Genomic DNA, 20,621 nt, shown 5'->3' on the forward strand with positions numbered 1-20,621 from the left:
CGTTTAGTCACAATACTTCACATAGTTGCTTATGACGCAACTCACACTGATTAGTCATTGCAATTAGACATGTCTTCATAAGCAACTATGTGAAGTATTGTGACTAAAAGTGTCTGATCATGTCTAGTCTTGACTAACTGGTGTGCTCCTAGCTTAGGACATATTTCTACAATATTAAAGTAATAATTGATTGAATTTTTGTTTAGATAACTATAATCAACCACACAGAAATAGTCCGATAGGAATCGGAGAAGATGAGTCCCCCCTCACCCCCCACAGCACTATATACGTTGCCAATTCGTCAGTTGTATTATAAATATATCAAGGTCCATAAATACAGGTCATGACACTCATGTTCCTTATGGAGCGGCCATTTTATGGGGTCTTTATGGCGGTACATTTGAAAATCCAATCTAATTCAATTTGCTTGTAACAAAATTATGCATTTTAAAAACAATATTTTAGTTCAGATAATATGTGAAATCAGGTTTTCAATTTTTTAATAATGAAATTTCAATAATAAATGCTTCAATTATTCTTTTATTTATTATTAAAAATTGTTCTTGTAAATCAAGGATTATGATTCAAAAGGCATTGGGACAAGACAGAAATATGCGAGGCCAATTTCAAAAAGAGTTTCAAGTTCCCGATCAATTAAATCTAAAAAACAACAATTTAGTTCCTAGTTGGAGTCTAATTTATTATTATTCTGTTGGAACAATTTATTTTAAAATTCAAAGCCAAGCAATATCCCTTGAACAATATTACAAAATAATACATCATGTTGTTCATTCCTTAATGATAACAGCTGATACATTTGAAAATTGGTGAACTAGGACCCCATAAAATGGCGATATTGCAATGCATCACGGGTTTGTGTCATGACCTGTATTTATAGACCTTGAAATATATTAATTAATTGTCATTTATAAAGCAGATGAGTTCCCACCCCCACACCAAAGCACACATAGAAGTTGCCAATTCGTCAGTTGTATAATTTTTCGTGCGGTTAACTGTAGCACTATGTTATCGCTTATGTAGTGAATGACTCACTCACCAAGATCACCTTGGCAGCATCCGGATCAATGGCGAATCTGACTCTGTGCGACAATTCGAAGACGGTCTTACCATCCTCTTCGGTTATATTGACACTGTGGCCAAAGAAGAAGAGCGGCAACGGATGCACCATTGTGCTGTCGTGCACAAAGATGCCCGTCGATTTCAGTTTCAGGTGATACATCAGGTAGTTGCTCTCGAACGCATCACATCTCTGATTCACCGACCGAGGATGCAGCTCCACTTTTCCGTCTTCTACTGTGAACAGTTTTGGACCACGCTGTCTAGGGTTTCCTCTATTTTTTTTTCTTGATCCTCTGAAACATAAGAATTCATTGTCAATTATTAGAAAGATGGATATGGATATGTACGAAAGTGTTTCATTGATCGACATTGAATTGCATTTATACCTAAATATACACCGTGTCCCACGAAGAGGTTTACACGTTGAATTTTATATTACGTGCCCATTCATGTACAGAACTTTTTTTAGATTTTACACAGTTTACAAAGTAGGTTCTGAAAATATTTTGGAAAAATTTCAGCTCCCTAACCTTCGTAAAAACAAAATGGCGATATATTGAAAACTTTACCCATTCGCTTCTATAAGAACTACTTTCATGAATTATCTGATTTGTTTACTTCGTTGCGGTAGTCTTGGCTCATTTGATGACACCAAAAAATGGATCAAGCAATCTTCCAACAAGATGGTGCTCCACCTCATTTCGCAAATCATGTCAAGCAATTAGTAAACGACAAACTTCACGGCCGTTGGATTGGTCGTGGAAGTGATTTTTTAGATTGGCCACCCCGATCACCAGATTTAACTGTTTGTGACTTATTTTTATGGGGTTACTTGAAGGAAAAAGTTTATACCTATGGCTTCAATTATCATGAGGAACTAAAACGATCAATAGAAGAGGAACTTCTCCGGATACCGCGGAGTTTCTTTGTAAGAGCTCACGAATCATTTCTTAAGCGCTGTTATCAGTGTGTTGCTGTGGATGGATTTCAAGGTTTTTCATTAGGCTATGTTCTAGTTTTTTTATTCAAAAGTCATATTGTCCTAAAGTGCAACAATAAAAATATTTTATAAAACCAAAAACACCTTTTTAATGTTTTTAAAGTATCGTTTTTCAATATGCCGTCATTTTGTTTCTACGAAGGTTAGGTAGATGAAATTTTCCCAGAATATTTTTAGAACCTACTTTGTAAACTGTGTAAAATTTAAAAAAGTTCGGTGCATGAATGGGCACGTAATATAAAATTAAACGTTTAAACCTCTTCGTGGGACACCCTATACATAATAATATAGGGTCTGGCAGTGAATCGGGCGATTTTGAAATAACTGTTAAGAATCAATGAAGTTGTTAGAAAACTTTTATCCATATTAACGTAATCTATATAGAAAAACATTATTTTTTAATTTACAATATTGTTAATTTCTTGAAAATTACGTCGGCAAGGTGAACATCCTTCTCTGTTCTCTCGCCTGGCATTCGTGGAGGCGCTAAGAATAAATCAGTTGAGTCAGAGCGAATGGAGTGTACTGGTGGAATGCTAGTGTGTGTAAGGGGTTGAAAGAAGGGGGTGGGTGTAAGAGTGAAGGTCAAAGACGCATATTCAGTTCAACGCATTTCATTAGCAATGGAGACTTGGAGCAATAATTAGCAACGTGCATTCGCCGTGAAGGTTCATTGCCAAACTGCAAGGCGAGAGAAGGACGTTACCCAGCCGACGTAATTTTCAAGAAATGAATAACATTGTAAATGAGATAATAATGCTTTTCTATATAAATTACGGTGATACAAATGAAAGTTTTGTTAACAACTTCATTTATTTTTTATAAGTTATTTCAAAATCGCCCGATTCACTGCCGGACCCTGTACCATCAAACTACATACGGCTTGAGGCTTGGTCGTAAGACCATTAGGGTAAACTAGTAAGACTAAAAGTACATTTATTAACAACTGTAATAGAACTACATAATTTTTATTATTTGCCATGAATTTTCACAATGAATAGATAAATTGTTGACGACGGTGAAAATTCATGACAAGTAAAATTATGGAAAAAATGAGAGGCTCTGGCAGTCGGTGGTAAGGACGGGACCTGGAAACATCTACAGCAGATCAACCAGCCCGACTTCTCCCTACTGAGAGGGTCTCCCATTTGGGTAGAGTGAGTGCCAAATTAATTATATTATTTTTATCTGAGGGTATATCTTGTCAATATTATTTGAAATCATATTTTATCTTTTGAAAATAATTCTTTTGTAATAGAACTACATAATTTTTATTATTTGCCATGAATTTTCACAATGAATAGATAAATTGTTGACGACGGTGAAAATTCATGACAAGTAAAATTATGGAAAAAATGGGAGACCCTCTCAGTAGGGAGAAGTCGGGCTGGTTGATCTGCTGTAGATGTTTCCAGGTCCCGTCCTTACCACCGACTGCCAGAGCCTCTCATTTTTTCCATAATTTTACTTGTCATGAATTTTCACCGTCGTCAACAATTTATCTATTCATTGTGAAAATTCATGGCAAATAATAAAAATTATGTAGTTCTATTACACAACTAGCAGGTAGCCCGGGCTCCGTAAGGGTCCAATTAAAAACTTGACAAACTGGAAACTTGGCGTAATGAAATCAAGAATTGAAAATAGTCCTATAACCATCCTCGGTAAATAAAGAATCTATAAGCAAAATTTCAAGTTAATCAGTCCATTAGTTCAGACTTGATGCGTCATTCGTAATTTTCCTATCCCGTGCCAGTTCTTTCTTTATTATAATAATTAGCAATAGCACGTATAAAAATTGATCAATAAAGAAATGTTTTTCATTTTACAAAAACAAATGAGGATATATTAATTATAATTGAATTAAGAAGTATAATCTTAAAATATAGCTAACAACTTATCATCAAATAGAATTATTCTGATTCATTGTTACTACAACTTATGGATTATAATATGAATAATGTACTAAATATTCCAAGTCAATTTCTATCTCATATAATAAAGTAATGTAATGCAATATAGCTTTTATTCCGAATCTAAACCAATACGTCAGAACTTTAAATAAAAAGTTAGTACCGTATATAAAAAATATATTAGAATCGCTGATACAGTATTTGTGTTTTTCCATTTGAGACTAGTACATGATAGCAGATGAGAATCTAACCCGCGAGGGGGAACAGTGACAATCAATGATAAATACAGAAATAATTTATTATGTATAATTAATATTAATTATTAATAATTTTATTAATGGAATTCACAATGACCATGATTTAATTGGATACTTTTCTTATTTCGAAGATTTAGGTATTATACTACCAATCATTTTATTGTGAAATTCATTTCATGATTCCTTAATATTGAATATCATAAAATAATTAATTATGTTAAATTTATTTGACCTGATGATGGCGACATTAGGATACAGGCCAGCACAGATGATAGCCCTGAGTAGGCCGATGTCATTCGAGTTTTTGTTGGAGATTTCCTGCTTATGGTCTTTCGACGGCAGGAATTTCATATCGTACAGGTAACCGGCAAACTGCTCCTTCATATCTCTGAGAACATATAAATTACATAAATACAATCTAAGGAGTTTCATATTAATATGGTATTTCATGAATATCAATATTATCAGGTTTAGAGAACCTGGTGCAATTCTAAAACTCCTGTTACCGGTTGCACAAAAGCCGGTTAAATTTTAATCTTGATTAATTTCACGAGAACTAATAAGAGGCATTTTTTTGCTTCGAAAAAGCCTTTTTGTTAAATTTTAATCATAATTAATTTCACGAGAGACATTAGAGAATCATTTTTTTGCTTCGAAAAAGTCATCTCTAATTGGTACTCGTAAAATTAATCACAATTTAAATTTATCCGGCTTTTGTGCAACCGGGTCCAAGCAATATAAAAATTGTATGTCGGATTAATCTAATAGATGAGGAAAAACAGATCAACAGCAATCACATATCCTTGAAAGCTGAATTGGGATGACGAATTGATATGAAGATGACAGACACATGACAAGAATGAGTTCAAGAGTAGTAGGCACTGTTATGAGGAACCCTCTTCCAGATTCCTTGCAAAATTGTTCAATTGCATTCCTGTCGCACTATCAACGTTTGTAATACGCTGTATTGCAATTGAACAATATTGCGAGGAATTTGGGATTACTTTGCAATTTTGTAAGTTATTATACAGCCAGAGTTTAAAAGAGTACATTGTATTCTTTGGTAAACATGTTGGAAAGATTAAAAGTTGTAAATTTGGAAAGCGGTTGCCTACTGATACATTATTGATTAGATAAGTTGAGAAACATGCGACAGCCGTTTTCGGTTGACCACTGGAGGAGCTTAATATCATAAATGCGCTTGACAATCGCTCCCGGTGGTCGGAACCCATCTTAAGTGAAAATTCATGAAAGTAAAATGTAACTTATATCTTTTGCGAACAAAATTTGGGAGAAGAGCAGTTTTGGGTCAAGTATGTTGCTCTCTCAGTGAAGTTAGGTTAGGATTTCAAGTCAAATAGCGTGAATATAAACGAGAAACGTTCAAATTTGTTGGAAAATTAGTAAAATTTATCATTTTTACCAGTGAAAAAAGTTTGATCAGAATAAGTTTTCAATTACACAATGTAAGTCAAATCGAAAGGTCGTCCGGCGACCAACGACTGGAGTCGTACGATTTGAGTCGCGCTAGTGTGAGTAGTGCCTTATTGGCAATAAGTATAGAAAAAATTAAAATGAAAGTGTTCTGCAATAGCTCACCTTAAAAGAAAGAGAATGTTACGAATCAAAAAGTTTTGGCTGCAAAATTTCCAGCCATATCCGTCGTGCTCAGCTCTCTCCCACTGACTAAACGCTTCAGCCATCAGCAAATGGTCACTTTTTCGGCCCATATCAAAACTGTCCCTCACTACGTTCACTTCATTCTCCTTGTTCTGTAACAATAGTCATTATTATTATAATATAATACAATAATTATTATTGATTCAACTTACTGACTTTATAGCTCTTATACCTTTAAATCTTCAGAACCAATCATTTCAAATAATCTATATTGACCCAAACATACTTTAATGTGCCCAAAAACAGGTATTTAATAGTATCCTAAGTCACAAGGACGGGAGGGGCCTTTTGCAGGCGAGAATGATGTTTCTAGTCGAGGCGTTAGCCGTGACTAGAATTTAATTCGAGCACTGCAAAAGACATTAACGTCCAAGTAACTTACACTATTTTTTGTCATAATAATCTAGAAAAGAATAATTGAGAAACAGAAAACATTACCTGCTTGTGCTGACATTACTGCATGCATTCTATAAACCTAACCTAGTTTACAAGTTTCGAATCAGGAATCTCTTGATTGTAGTTGACAAAACTTCCACCTGGAGTGCTAAAAGGCGGTTTTTGTACTAGTTTTGCTGTTCCTAATTCGGAACTAGGAAACATACTCGAGTGTAAAGAAAATATATGATTTTATTACAGTATAGTATTCTTATTTGATCTACAATCAGCTGTTTACCGGCTTGATTTCATAGATGTAGCTGATAAGCATACTATACTGTAATAAAATCATATGTTTTCTTTACAGTCGAGTATGTTTCCTAGTTCCGAATTGGGAACAGCAAAACTGGTACAAAAACCGCCTTTTAGCACTCTAGGTAGAAGTTTTGTCAACTACAATCAAGAAATTCCTGATTCGAAACTTGTAAACTAGGTTAGGTTTGACGTTGCTGATGACTGTATGGTCCGATAGCAAAAGAATTGAATCTAATCTGATCAAGTTTTTTCTTCAGCAAAAAATCTTAAATTTTAAAATGTTTCTTTTTTGGAACGGGAACATTTTTGGCCTTTGCCTAATCATGTACAGGATTTTGATCATCACTTTTCTCATCATGTACAGGATTTGTGTATTTTGGAATGTATAAATAAATAAACAGAATCTCAATTTTGGCTATAAAATTCTGATTTTACTGAAACATCACTCACCAGTGGTACCACAAACGCATCTTTGAAGCCCAGACTAGCAGCGACCGAGAAGATCGGATCCACACAGTTGAAAAGTGCAGCCATCAAAATCATTTTTCCGATCTGAGGATCGACAGGCAATTGAGCCAAATGATGGCCTAGTGGCGTGAGAGACTCATCGTCATCCAACGCATTCATATCGACTAGCATCTGAAGAATTATAACAAAACGAGATTGTAGATCCACAACTATATAGGTGTGATCTAGGACTAAGTAATCAAATAATAAGTATGGACTAAGTCATAGTACCCTAAGTAACTAGTCTTTGGCACGTCTCACCAATCACTGATCAAAAATTGAGCCCACTCTATCAAGCCTGAAATTTTATCATTTGATTCATGATACATTATGAATTCATAGGATTATTTCAGGATGTAAGGCTGTACTAATATCAAGTTCTTAGTTTCTTTATTTGAAGGTGTAATTTTTTACTAAAATTATTGAAATATATCTATGCATATTACAAACTCCCTTTGTAATGTAGTAGCTTTAGTGCAACTGGGCGAGACTTATATGGCCAGAACGAATTTTCACAGAGCAATTGGATCTTCTGACGACTCGATTTTTTTAGTTTCTTCAAAAATAAATCTTATAATTTCATGATACTTATCAAATCTTATAATTTCATGATACTTATCAAATCTTATCATTTCATGATACTTCAAATAATGCTAAAATATCTTCTGCTTTATTGCCTACATTCGTTTTACAACAAGGTGGATAATTTTTTATCCAAAATAGTAAACACATTTTCATGTGTGTGTTGATAACCTACTGAATGATCACAGGAGCACGTTAACTCAAGTCTATAAATTATTAAAGAAGTTCAACGAAACTCACTTTCAATGATAAATCAATAGCTGCAGGATTTGGTGGATCAAGGACCTTCTGCAGGAAAGGTTTGATATGTCCAACTTGGAGAATTTTCGCTTGCAAGATGACTTCCTCCAAACGTGTCCTCAACATTTCTGGTAACTGATAGTCGGCCAACATCATTTCTCTGGGCTTCGTATACAAGTGATAGCAAACACCTTCTTGAACACTGAAATTGAGTTATAGTCATTGATTAATACAGCCTACAGTAATGCGAATAAGACATCGTTATTATAAATGTTGGATACAGCATTTCCTGAACGATTATTAGGCTGGATAGATAAAAATGTTTGTATTCCTACATAGCCACCTCTAATACAAGGCCCCGGCCTACGATATTGCAACGTCGCAGTGTAGGCCTAGAATCTAATACTTGATTGTTGACAAAGATTTTTAAAAATACCAGCTGATCTTTTTCACCAATCATGCATTAGATTCTAGGCCTACGCTGCGACGTTGCAATATCGTGGGCCGGGGCCTTGTATTAGAGGTGGCTATGATTCCTACTTTAGTACACCTACTCTAGTACATGGGTTTCCCATAGTTGAGTAGGTTAATTTCCAATAGAATTAAATTCCATTTTTTTTATAGACCTATTGTATTGTATTTTGTACTTTTTATGTTTTAGTTGCTTGTTTATATTTTTTTAAGGAAATAAATTCATTTATTATTCACATTATAAAAGACTATAGAAGGTTCAATGAGTCCCTTACATTATTAAAATTATTGGTCTGAACTTTAGTCTGCTACAGACAACTGCAGCCTCTTGTTTATGCCTTCTGCTCGGATGAAAGTTTTGTAATTATAATAGTTTTCAAATATCTTGGCAGAAGTTAAGTCACCTATACTATATACCTACAAGTTATGTGAATCGTATCATAGTTAGTTTTAAACTTGGTAATATTCTAGTTATATAGAAAACTAGGGAGATTTATTGAGTAAGAATGGATTATTAGAACGATGTCAGATTCACAACCAATATTTAAAAATAAATTGTAAAATCATTTAATTAAAACAAATTGCGAAAAACAAGTGATCAAAGTTGTCGTATTCATTCAATTTGAATGAATTCAAACGAACTTATCGTGAATGATTATTCACTGTTGTATATTTTTATAATACAAATATAACAATAGATCTAATTTGTTGATAAGTTTAGAAGAATCAGGATTCTATTTTGAAAAATTATTTTCTTATTAATATCTTACGAGAAAATCAGTGTTTTTGCAATAAGATACTTTAGTTGAGAGCAGTTATTTTCGCTTCATTACTTTATTGTTTGAGACAATTGCATGGCTTCTACAACAATAAATCGGTTGATATAAAAATAGTTCATGCAATAATAGAAACTATATATTATGTATAATAATTTACAAGTGAATTGAGCCTACCGGCCAGCTCTGCCTCTTCTCTGTCGTGCATTGGCCAAGCTCACCCATTCCGCTTGTAAAGTGGTGATGTTATTCTGCACATCAAAATTCTTCATCTTTATTTTACCACTATCGATCACGTAGACAATGTCATCGATTGTGATTGATGTCTCGGCAATGTTTGTGGCAATCACAATTTTCCTCACTCCTACAATAAATTCGATTAATTAATTACGAACTGCTTGTTAATGATCACTTTCCAATACTTAAATTACGTCATAGCAGTCTAATTTTTATTTGTTTACACTCACGTTTGTAGAGCGCTTTCGGATGCTGAGTCCTGTTGTGGGTCAAGTGCTCCACAAACGTGAATATCAACTAACAGCTTTTAATCATAAAAATCAGACTGCTATATCGTGATTTTAGTATTGAAAATCGATAGGTATGTTTATTTACTAGGGGGGAATGAATGAGATATTTAATTCATTCAAATTCTAATAGTTGTATATTATGGGTTATTAAACGAAAATCTAAATTAAATGCTGAAAGTCATCCCGAATGAATTCAATTTACTAGAATTTCATTTGGATTTTCGTTTAATAATTATCAAGGAAATTCATTCAAATGATTCAAAAGAACTGTATTTCTTTGAACTGAGCTACGCAAATAATTTATTAGAATAACTGTTTCTTATTTACCTGTATTTTACATAATACTTTTTCATTTTTTTTTAATTTATTAGCTCCATTTTTTCTAGTAAAGATAAGAAATCCACTTGAAAATCTTACTATCGACTATTGAATCACGTCATAATGGTCTGTAGAAAAAATCTTACTCAGAGTCTTTGAAGTCAGAAAATCGGATACGTTTTTTTCTGATCCTGGTTGCTCAACAATTTCTTCGAATACTCTTATATTCTCATATTATATCAAATATGTACACTGTGAACTTTTGGAAAATAATCATGTACTGATTTGCATTGACAGAAATCACGCAGAACAGAAGTTTGGGATTAACTCTGAGTAAAAATGTTGGAATTGAAACTTATTCAAGAAATATATGTCTATAACTTTTTTTAAATACTACTTACTAAAACAATACATAAAACTACAATATATCTGCTCAGATTTAGGACTCGGACTAATACTAGGACAAGGTTTGTAAAATGTGAATGGATATTATTCAGAAAATCATGAACTTAAAGCCAATTCTATGAGAATAAGTTACTTACCGGCAGGTGGCCTGTCAAATACTGTCTTCTGCTGTGTAGTGGGCAACAACGAATGCAGCGGAATGATCAGGAATTTACCTGGAAAAATTGTTTAAACTACGTGAAATATAAATGTTTGTAGAATTTTAATGAATTAATTTCAAATAATATTTCTTCTACGGACTCATAAACATAATGAAAGAATTGAAAGAATATCATTTTCTCATTTATTTATGAATTTTCCATATATTCAGAGTGATTATTAAAAGGACTTTACAACATGGAAAGCACATAAATATTTTATTGAAATTACTTACAGAATTGAGAAAGGCGTCATTTTGTTACTAAACACTTCAAGTTTAAGGTGTGGGTGTTATTTCGGTTCGATGAGATAGCCATTGGTAATGCGACATACATCCCACCGATAATCTATTTCTTGCCACACTCGTACCAGCATATAAGGCGTAACTTGGGCGACCGCAGTGATCCAAATGTGATCAGATTTCGGAGATCATTAAGATTATCTGGTAGACGCGGAACATAAACCTTATCCTTAATGACACCTCACAGGAAGAAATCCATCGATGTTAAATCCGGTGAGCGAGATGGTCATGCAATTGGCCCTGCATGGTAAATCCAGCTAATTTGAAAGCAATTGTCTTGAAAATCCCGAACTTTTTCGTGGAAATGAGCTAGTGCACCGTCATGCTGAACAAGATGAAGTGCCCACCTTTTAGCATGACGGTGCACCACCTCATTTCCACAGAGAAGTTCGGGATTTTCTAGACATTCGCTTTCAACTTCGCTGGATTTAGCATGCAGGGCCAATTGCATGGCCACCTGACTGGCTGTCACATCGAACCAAAATAACACCCACACCTAAAACTTGAAAGTTTTATAACAAAATTACACCTTTCTCAATTCTGTAAGTAATTTCAATAAATATTGCTTTCAAAGTTGTAAAGTCCTTTTATAACGATAAATGGAATAAACAGAATAGGTACGGTGGGTTGATTCTTAATTTTAATGAAAATTAGGAAGAGATGTTTGGAACATGCCTGATGGTGATTTATATTCTACTGATCCGATAAATGATTAGAAATTATTTTGCTATTTGTTAATGAATCGTGCTGAAACTCAAACTTTTATTACAGTATTATGGTCCTCGATGGAGGTTGAGTGGAAATTAGTTCTCTTAGTACTCTGATAGAATCCGAAAGAAGAGAGGGAGGATAAAGAGTACCTAACGTCCTCAATTCGAAGAGCAATGAAATACACTATCCAATTTGTAAAAATCTAAGAATTGATCATTTTGTAAAATGAATAGTCTTTAGACTGATAACAATACAATATATCAACAACCATTCACAATCGTATAGTGGGTTGATGAAATTAAGTTCACATTTAGGATAAATAAGAAGGTAATCAAACCATGTGAACGACTGAATTGTAAAGGGCCATAATAGCACCAAGTTTCCATTTCTTGCAAGTTTCTTACTTTCGGTATAAAAATTCTCAAGCTTCCCTACTTGCTACAAATGTTTACCTTAAGAATATTAATCGTTAAAGTGAACAAATAAATATAGTTCAATGGTGAAATACCTGGGGGAAATTTCCCAGACTCCGTCAGAATTTTGTTCAATGCTGTTATTTTGTCCAAACCTGGGAGAAAAATCAAAATAGCTCCATCTTTTCTTACTTGGTAGCATATGAACTCTACAAGCGATTTAATCAAATCCAAATCAATTTCTTCGATTACCGGATCTCTCAAATAGTCCAGGACTTTGCGATCATACTGCTTTGTTGACTGCATATGCCTTCAACAGAAATAGAATATTATCAGCAATATTAAATTATCAATTCAATATTCAAATACTAGTTATTCATTTACTTATTTATTAATAGAACACGAACTTGACCTGTAAAAAGGTTCGAAGAATTCGTGTTCGAAATTTGAAGCTGATTGATCAATTCTCTCTTAAGTTCTTGTCGAACATACAAACAGACAGAAAACGACTTTGGGCTCTAGTAAGTCAAAAGTGAGAACTTCGCTAACGCTCGTTCAATAAAATTAAATTTATTTTCAACAATTGAATTGGTTTTTATTAATCTATCATTTTCAATTTTATTTTCTTGTGAGTCAGAGAGACACACTTTCATTGATATTAAACAGAATAAGAACTGTTATACAAATGCAGTGTACATATAGAAGTGCACCTAGCACATTAATGTCCGGTTTCTCAGTCGTTCCATAAGCTGTTTTCCATTCAATAACTTTATTGAATCGATAAACATGAGGAATGCGTTTCTAAAACGATCCATCAACTTATTGAATCCATAAATCTCTCGATAAACTATAGTGCCAAAATCCAGCCTATAAATATTTATGGAATGGATAAATTTGTCAAATTTTCGTAATGGATCAAATTTTTGTTTGCAATCGAAAAATTAAGTAACAAAAATTAAATTACAAAATTAAATTAAAAATGTAGGTTACCAGTATTTTAAAAATGAAACAGAATCAAAGTTGTACTATATTTAGCATTGCTAGCCCTTATCTGGTGTCAGCCATCTTGTTTTAGAGACTTCAGCCAAAAGGTGTCAGTACCTTAGGAAATAACCACAAAACAAGCAGCATGGAATAAACAACAAAGATTTGGTTCAAGTCCCGGTTGCACAAAATCCGGTTAGATTTTAACAGTGATTAATTTCACGACAGCCAATCAGAGAAGGCCTTTTCGATAAGACGGCTTCCCTAATTGGTTCTCGTGGGATTATTCACGATTAAAATTTAACCGGCTTTTGTGCAACCGGCACCAAGTTTGTTTACGAAAGTGGCCTGTTTGGGATCATGCCATGTTGCCAGATTCTATAAACAGATAAATCGTTCCATAGCTATGGATTCTATAAATATCTTTAAGGAAACAATAAAAATTTATTGAATACATAAAGTTATTAAATCAATAGCTATAGCGTTGTTTATTGAACGACTGTGAAACCGGGCATTACTGTACTAGGTCTCGACAGCATTAAAAAAGAAAATAATATTCAGATGATTCAATTTCAAGTTTAAATTAACTACAGTGAATTCAACTAATAAATTGAGTAACAGCTTGAGAAAGATGACCATTGAAGAAAGATTCGTTGAAAATTAGGTTTGTGTTAGAACAAAGATTTCAAAATTATAAAAAATCAAGTAATAAACGTTGTAGCCTACCTGATATAAGGCATTATAAAATCGTCATATTCTTTCAGTTTTCTAGCATTTGGTTTTCTTGTGAATTTTTTTCTGTCTTTGCTATTGTTCGGATTATACCTAAAAAATCATGTCAAAAAAACACACTTACAAATGATAAATTTTCTTAAAAATTGTATTAAATCTAACAATATCATATCCACTGATCAAGACAAAGAGAAATATAGATTACAAACACTAAACTTTACAGTTTTAAAATAAAACTTGAGATATTCATCACCGTACAGAGTGTTTACTTTCGCATTTTATTTATGACCAATTAATTAATCATTTTTAGATACTAATCTCATTATTCTATTTGAATTTGGATCAAACATGCTCTGCTCTCTTAAGGTGCTTACAGACTTATGCGCCGCAAACACGCGTATTTTGATTTTCATCAGCTGATGCTATGCTTATTGTATCTGTATTTGTACGGAAACAGTACGGATACAGACGCGCATAAGGGTATTGGATGCGTCTATGTGCACAAGTATACGTGAGATCATACATGACCAAACGTGCAGATGAGAAACAAAATGTGGAAAGTGCCATGAGAACACGTTGTGACTTGCCTGTAGCTGATCACAATGGACGCCACCAGCAAGTGCACGCGTTCAGTGTGAGTGATCCTATGGCTCTTTTCAGAATTCGTTCCTCATCTGCACGCTTTGGCCATGCATAGTCGTACTTCCACATACGTGCATCCAATGTGATCATACCCCAAGTCTGTAAGTATGCACCTTTAACAGTACACAGCTATCTTCAAAGATTTCAAATAGTACCTAATTAGCTTTGAAAGATTCAACGAAACATTAATGTCATCAAGTCTTGCCTTGTCATTTGTAGGACATCCTCCAAGTAGTATTCTGTGACAGGAAAAGTAAAACCGGGTATTTCCAGTTTGGGACAATCATCGTAATAAGTTGAGAAGCGTTCAGCATTCAAAGTTGCACTCATAAGTATGAGTTTCAAATCCCTCCTCTGCAAAAGAAACCATCATGATAATAAAGTGAGTTCAAAAAGTAATTGCCAGTTCGCACAGTAGAATTGAGTAGAATGGAATAGCCTTTATTTTTCCTAGAGAACAGGGTTACTGCACAGTCGGCCCTATCTATTCTTCGGTAGTATTATAATAATTTCCTTTTTTCAACAGATGTAGCTTAAATAACTTTACTGATTAATTTAAACACGAAATTAATAATCAATTTAATAAAAAATGTAATCACATTTGAATAATTATATTCATATGATTGCTAGTATGTATGATTGATGTGGAATGTCTGCTTACGAACACAACTTCAAGACTAATTCATTCATCTTCATAAGATACTAAATAAATGTACAGTAGGAAAATAATAGATAAACTAAAGATAAAAATGTATCAAGTCTCCTTCAAGTTTTAAAAGATTGGATGAATAGAGTAGTTGAGATTTGATTAAAATATAAAAGAAGTGAACTATAACAGACAAATGATAAAAATTAGTTTCATTCCTTGAACGAGAATAATCTCTCCTACAATTCACACAGACCCCAGAGAGAAGAAGCATGCAGCTAAAAAGAGACTAGAGCCTACATTGATTCTTATTTTTATCATAAATATTATTATAATTTATAATATGATACGAATTTAAATTGGTAAATTCAGAATGCTTTTCAAAACTGTAATAGCAAAATCGAATAGGGTATGATTCTTATTTTTAATATAAAGTTGAGTATAATATTATAAAAACCTTTTCTAGAATGCTTTTCAAAATCGTAATAGCGAAATCGGATATGGTGTCTCTTTCATGGATTTCATCGATTATAATATGCGATACATCACTCAGTGCTGGATCTGAGACGATGAACTTCAGTAAGATACCGGTCGTGCAGAATAAGATCGAGCCTCTTGTACGTGGAAGAATTCTGTAAAATAAATAATAAATACAACTGATATTTTCAAGCAAAAGTCTGAGTACAGAGCTTAAAACGAGAATTCAAAGATCAAAGTAAGTAGATTTTATTTTAAGCTCAGAATAAGATCAAACCTCTTGTAAATGAAAGAATTCTGTAAAATTAAATGATAACATACAGTTGATATTTTTAGCACAAGTCTGAATACAGAGCATAGAACATAATTACCAAGCAATACCAGTAACTAGATTTTGTTCTATGCTTATCAATTCGAAATAAATTTATGAATAATTCTACACTTAGATTGTGTATTAATTTCTCCAATTATAATGATTTTAAAAACTTGAGTGATTGATCATATGAGTGATTGATATGTTCATCAATTTTCAGATAATAATAATAATAATAATAAAAATAATAATAATAATAATAATAACAATAATAATAATAATGTGACATGGATAGAATTTGATTTATTATTTTATTGATTGATTTTTTATGTGTTTTAGATTTAAGATTTTTCAGGAGAAAAGACTCTGATATTAGAATAATACTTCCGTAGTTGGACTTGGTGGGAAAATATAATTTAGTGAGTAAGTAGTATTATTGCAGCGACAATAAGATTCTGCTAACTTATGTCTAAACGACTCTGAGAACCAGCAAATTCAGGGATATTTGCTAGTTCTCACGGATGAGGTGGCTCCACGAGGCGAGGACACGGCGGGTGTTTGGTAGCCTGTAGATATTTTCACAGAGGAATACTGCAGACCTGGCAAGTCTGCAAGCTTGCCGAATCCCGTGAGAACCGACTCTTCCACTAGCAGCAGTTAGGCCTTCTGGCACACTGACGTGAAGAGGGGGAAGTTTTCCGGACGGAAAACTTCCAGTCGTTAAACAACCGAGGTACCGAGCGGATCAAAATCCATACCATATAGCAAAAAGTTAAGTTATTTTTCCGGCATTATGATATACGTGAGTGTCCTGTGGTTTGGGATTACGGTGGGAGTGATAGCTGTGGGTAAGTGCCAAAATTTCTAGCTCGTTATAAAACATTTTCACCCGGCCGAGACCCTAATTAGTAAAATTCTTGTTGTAGTAAAATTTCTAGTTGGCAGAATCTTATTTTTTACTGGTTTTCTGCCCTAGGGCAGGTCTAAACATGATTCCTCCTTCTCCATTCCTCTCTGTCCTGTGCAATTCTCTTCATCTTTGAGTACTTTCCCTCCTCCCTGATATCATCCACCAACTTCACTCTTTTTCGTCCCAGCACCCTCCCTCCTTGCACAGTCCCTTCCATTGTCTCCACAAGTAGTCCGCCATGCCTCAGCAAGTGTCCCAGCCAGTTCCGCTTTCGTCTCCTTATCACTGCCATAATATTCCAGAATCTTATTGGTAGGTAGTTTTTGTAGGAATAATATTTTGATAAAATGTACTGCATATTTCGTTCTTTAAATTTCAAGTAATTGACATAATAAATGAGAAATTCTTTAGGTAATACAATGTTGTTGTCTATCCAGTTCCCATGACTCCCTTGAAGTAGTAATAAGATATCTTCAACCCCCATCAAGGGCGGTTACAATAATAATATCGTGTGACCTGGCTGGCTCAGGTCTGGAGTCAGAGTTTTCAGGTCGCAACTGATCAATTTCAGGGCCTCTGACATGACCTAACGACTGCTATTTAGGCAGCCGGGACCGACGGCTTCAGATCATAATTTGCAATTAGTCCATTTCAAACTCTACAGATTTCAACAGATATTTGAATGAATACTTTGAACGTAACATTTGAATATTATACTTCAAATCACTTTCTACATACGAGAAGTTAGAAAAAAACCCAGTTATTACTGCTAAATTTATCAATAATTCATCATAAACTTCAAATATCATAAGTCAGAAGCCAATGACTGTATCGACATAGAAAAGTTCAAGTTAACTATATTTTGGTAGACGTTTTATTTAATAGCCAAGTAGACCTAATTTCGAACCAGCCTCGATCAACTCTTATCTCAGTTTCAATACACTTCCACAGTATCTACATAATATATTATAATTATTATTTATTTGGCTACTTGATAGTATTTTACAGAATTACTAGTACCTTTTATTCTTTTTTCAAAATAATAATTAAATAATGGTAGGCTACTGGTAATTCTATGAAGTTATTGTTATTTTTTGCTCGAAATTTCTATACTTGTTGATGCATATTTTATTTCAGTAATCAATCTCACTTGTATATTTTTTGCTTCAATAAATACATAAAGTATAAACTATAGAAATTGTACATCCCCAACAAAATAATAATATTGAATTTAATTTTGTGTCCAGGTGGTATCCACGGCTTCCTGAGAAAGAGTTCCTGATTAACTACTAAGCCACATAGCGATGAAGCGGCTTTTTGAGTATTTCAAGTCAAGATGCCAAATTTCTTATGAGTGTTCAAATTTTTTTAATCATTATTTCTGATAAAGCAAAAAGAGAATTGGAATTCAAGTTTCGAAGTTTATCAATTTAATATTTAAGGAAGATTTCTGGTTGATTTGGTATTTCGTATTATTAACGAAACTAGATCCAAAAGCTCCATTAAAACGTAAATAGATTGCACTAACGTGGTAACGTAATAGTTTGCACGTATTGAAGTTTGCACAGCCCTATTTTGTCTCTTAAATAGATGCAGCCCCTTTATTTTGATACGTTTTTAACTATGGCAATTCGGATGTGTTATATTTTCATACACCACCAATAATATCTAGATGATAGTCAAACTCGTCGAAATTGGACAAACCTGGTGTGATTGTTTTCTCTTCATCTATTAAAATGTAATACAATAATTGCATGTATTCTGTAATAATTACTGAAAATGTTTTTTATCGTTATATTCTGTAAAAACAAATACATACTTTTCAACTCGAATTTGGTATCCGACACTTTCGCCGATTTTCTCAGCCCTTTCGTCAGCGACTCTCTCGGCCACTGATATTGCACTGATGCGTCTCGGCTGCGTGCAAATTATGCGACACTTTGATCCATTTCCCCGTTCTATTTGATCGTCCAGTATGAACTGCGCCACCTGAGTCGTCTTGCCACATCCTAATACAAAACAAAACACTTTGAAAAAATGCCAAATATCGATTGAAACCAAACCTGCCATTAAATTGAAAATACTAAGAAATTTATAAAATCAATCATGTTTATGTTGATATGAATACAAATAATAATGCTTGAGTAGAGCCTAAATATCAAGATATTCTAAGATATTTAAAAAAAATCTATCATGTTTATAATGTAATATGGATACAAATAATAATTTTTGAGTTGAGCCTAAATACCAAAGTAGCAATTTGAAAATATTTTTAGGTTCGTATTTAAAATCATAATATTCCTCGAAAATGATATCACAAACATCTTATCCCAGAACACATATTCCTACTAGTTCAAATTCATCTCCAAGAAGTTCTAAAAACCTTTAGTTTCAAAATAAAACTAGAATTTTGGAAATAATCAGAGTTGTACCTTAGTAGTTAAATGTTCAAATCAAACATTTTTCTTCAAAATGATATCTCCGAAAGTTATCCCAAGACATTAAAAAGTTATACCTTAATACCTTACCATACCACATCTTCAGGCAATTTTAAAATTGAAAATCTCAGACATGCTTGAATAAAAGTTCAAACTTAAAATATAATTAATTTTCAAAAAACATTGTTAGAGCTAGGCATCATGCCGTTTTGCATTCGGTGTGCAATATTTGAGATGAATGAATTGAACTTACCCGTTTCACCACTGATCACAATCACTTGGTTCTTGTCGACAACATCTAGGATCTCCTCTTGCATTTTGAAGGACGGCAGCTTTCTTCTAAAGTTGATCATTCTTTGGTATGAGGGATAGGTTCGCTTCCTTGATAATTCTGCTTTCAGTTCTTCATCAATTCGTGGCACCCTTACCACATTCTAAATTTCAGAAAATAATCATTTCAAAAGCTAGAAGTACCCGAAGCGGAATTCGTTAGCTAGTAAATGTATGAAGAAATCCAGCTTTAAATTACCATCATACAATCGGATTTTAATTCCTTTATCACCGCTGTTGGTCGGCGAGTAAGCACAGCACTCACCTGTACCTTTTTCTTCTCTAATTATTTAAAGCTTAGCACTATTGCCCTTGAAGTAAATATGCCAGTTAAGAAAGTTCTAAAGGAATATAAATTGAAAAGTCCCGAAAAGCAAGTAAATTTCGTGTCACATCGTATAGCATACCGTACAACTAGGTCAGCGTGCTGACCTATCGACCGTTTATGTTGAAAGCTATTTTGCAAAATCCATTCAAGATTTTGTGTTTTTCTGATGTTAGTTGCTTCTACAAGGTTCTATAGTCTGTGCAAACCTCAGATTGCTGCATTGCTCTTATGGATTACAGTGCTGACAGATTTCAATGAATTCACAGTCTGAAAGCTAATTGTGTGAGAGAAAGAGCGAAAGAGAGAGTGTACACCTTTTTCATAGAATCAGCATGAAAACGGCAACAGTTTTCTCCTATTGTTGTATTGAAATAGCACTGGCCATAAGTCGCGTGCTGCAAACTAAGGTTTGCACGGACTATGTAATTCTTTATCATTTTTCCTTACATTTTTAAAATGAGTTATGAATTTCAATTTTAAATTATACTATTTCTGTCCAATTATATATTTTTCAATTTATAAAAATAATTTGTTTTGAAATAAAATACATCTGATATTTTAAGAATTAATCAGTACTTCCTCGAAAATAGCACTCCAAGCAAAAACACACGATGAAGTGTAAAAATAAGGGTAGAAACAAGAGGTGAGTGACTCGATCACCGCGAACCAACGGTTTGACTTTTCAGATGTAGACCAAAGTAGGGTAAATAATATACTGTAGGGAACTTTCTCAACTACAAGTTACACTTCTC

The 20,621-nt window shown here is 33.6% G+C and overlaps 1 protein-coding gene across 1 annotated transcript in view; it reads right to left on the reverse strand.

Moving 5' to 3' along the window:
• LOC111059065 (ATP-dependent DNA/RNA helicase DHX36) overlaps positions 1–20,621 on the reverse strand; it is a 35,675-nt gene that overhangs the window by 4,261 nt on the left and 10,793 nt on the right. Inside the window, exons 6-18 of the mRNA XM_039431209.1 lie at positions 19,465–19,645; positions 18,593–18,782; positions 15,531–15,705; positions 14,633–14,781; positions 13,780–13,878; positions 12,165–12,379; positions 10,584–10,661; positions 9,374–9,560; positions 7,950–8,151; positions 7,071–7,259; positions 5,850–6,022; positions 4,483–4,638; positions 1,058–1,373 (exon numbers count right to left, since the gene is read on the reverse strand). Of these exons, the coding sequence (XP_039287143.1) occupies positions 1,058–1,373; positions 4,483–4,638; positions 5,850–6,022; positions 7,071–7,259; positions 7,950–8,151; positions 9,374–9,560; positions 10,584–10,661; positions 12,165–12,379; positions 13,780–13,878; positions 14,633–14,781; positions 15,531–15,705; positions 18,593–18,782; positions 19,465–19,645 (2,310 nt within the window). The remainder of the gene's footprint in view (positions 1–1,057; positions 1,374–4,482; positions 4,639–5,849; positions 6,023–7,070; positions 7,260–7,949; positions 8,152–9,373; positions 9,561–10,583; positions 10,662–12,164; positions 12,380–13,779; positions 13,879–14,632; positions 14,782–15,530; positions 15,706–18,592; positions 18,783–19,464; positions 19,646–20,621) is intronic.

The sequence above is a fragment of the Nilaparvata lugens genome, chromosome 1, assembly GCF_014356525.2.
Source record: "Nilaparvata lugens isolate BPH chromosome 1, ASM1435652v1, whole genome shotgun sequence".
NCBI lineage: Eukaryota > Metazoa > Arthropoda > Insecta > Hemiptera > Delphacidae > Nilaparvata > Nilaparvata lugens.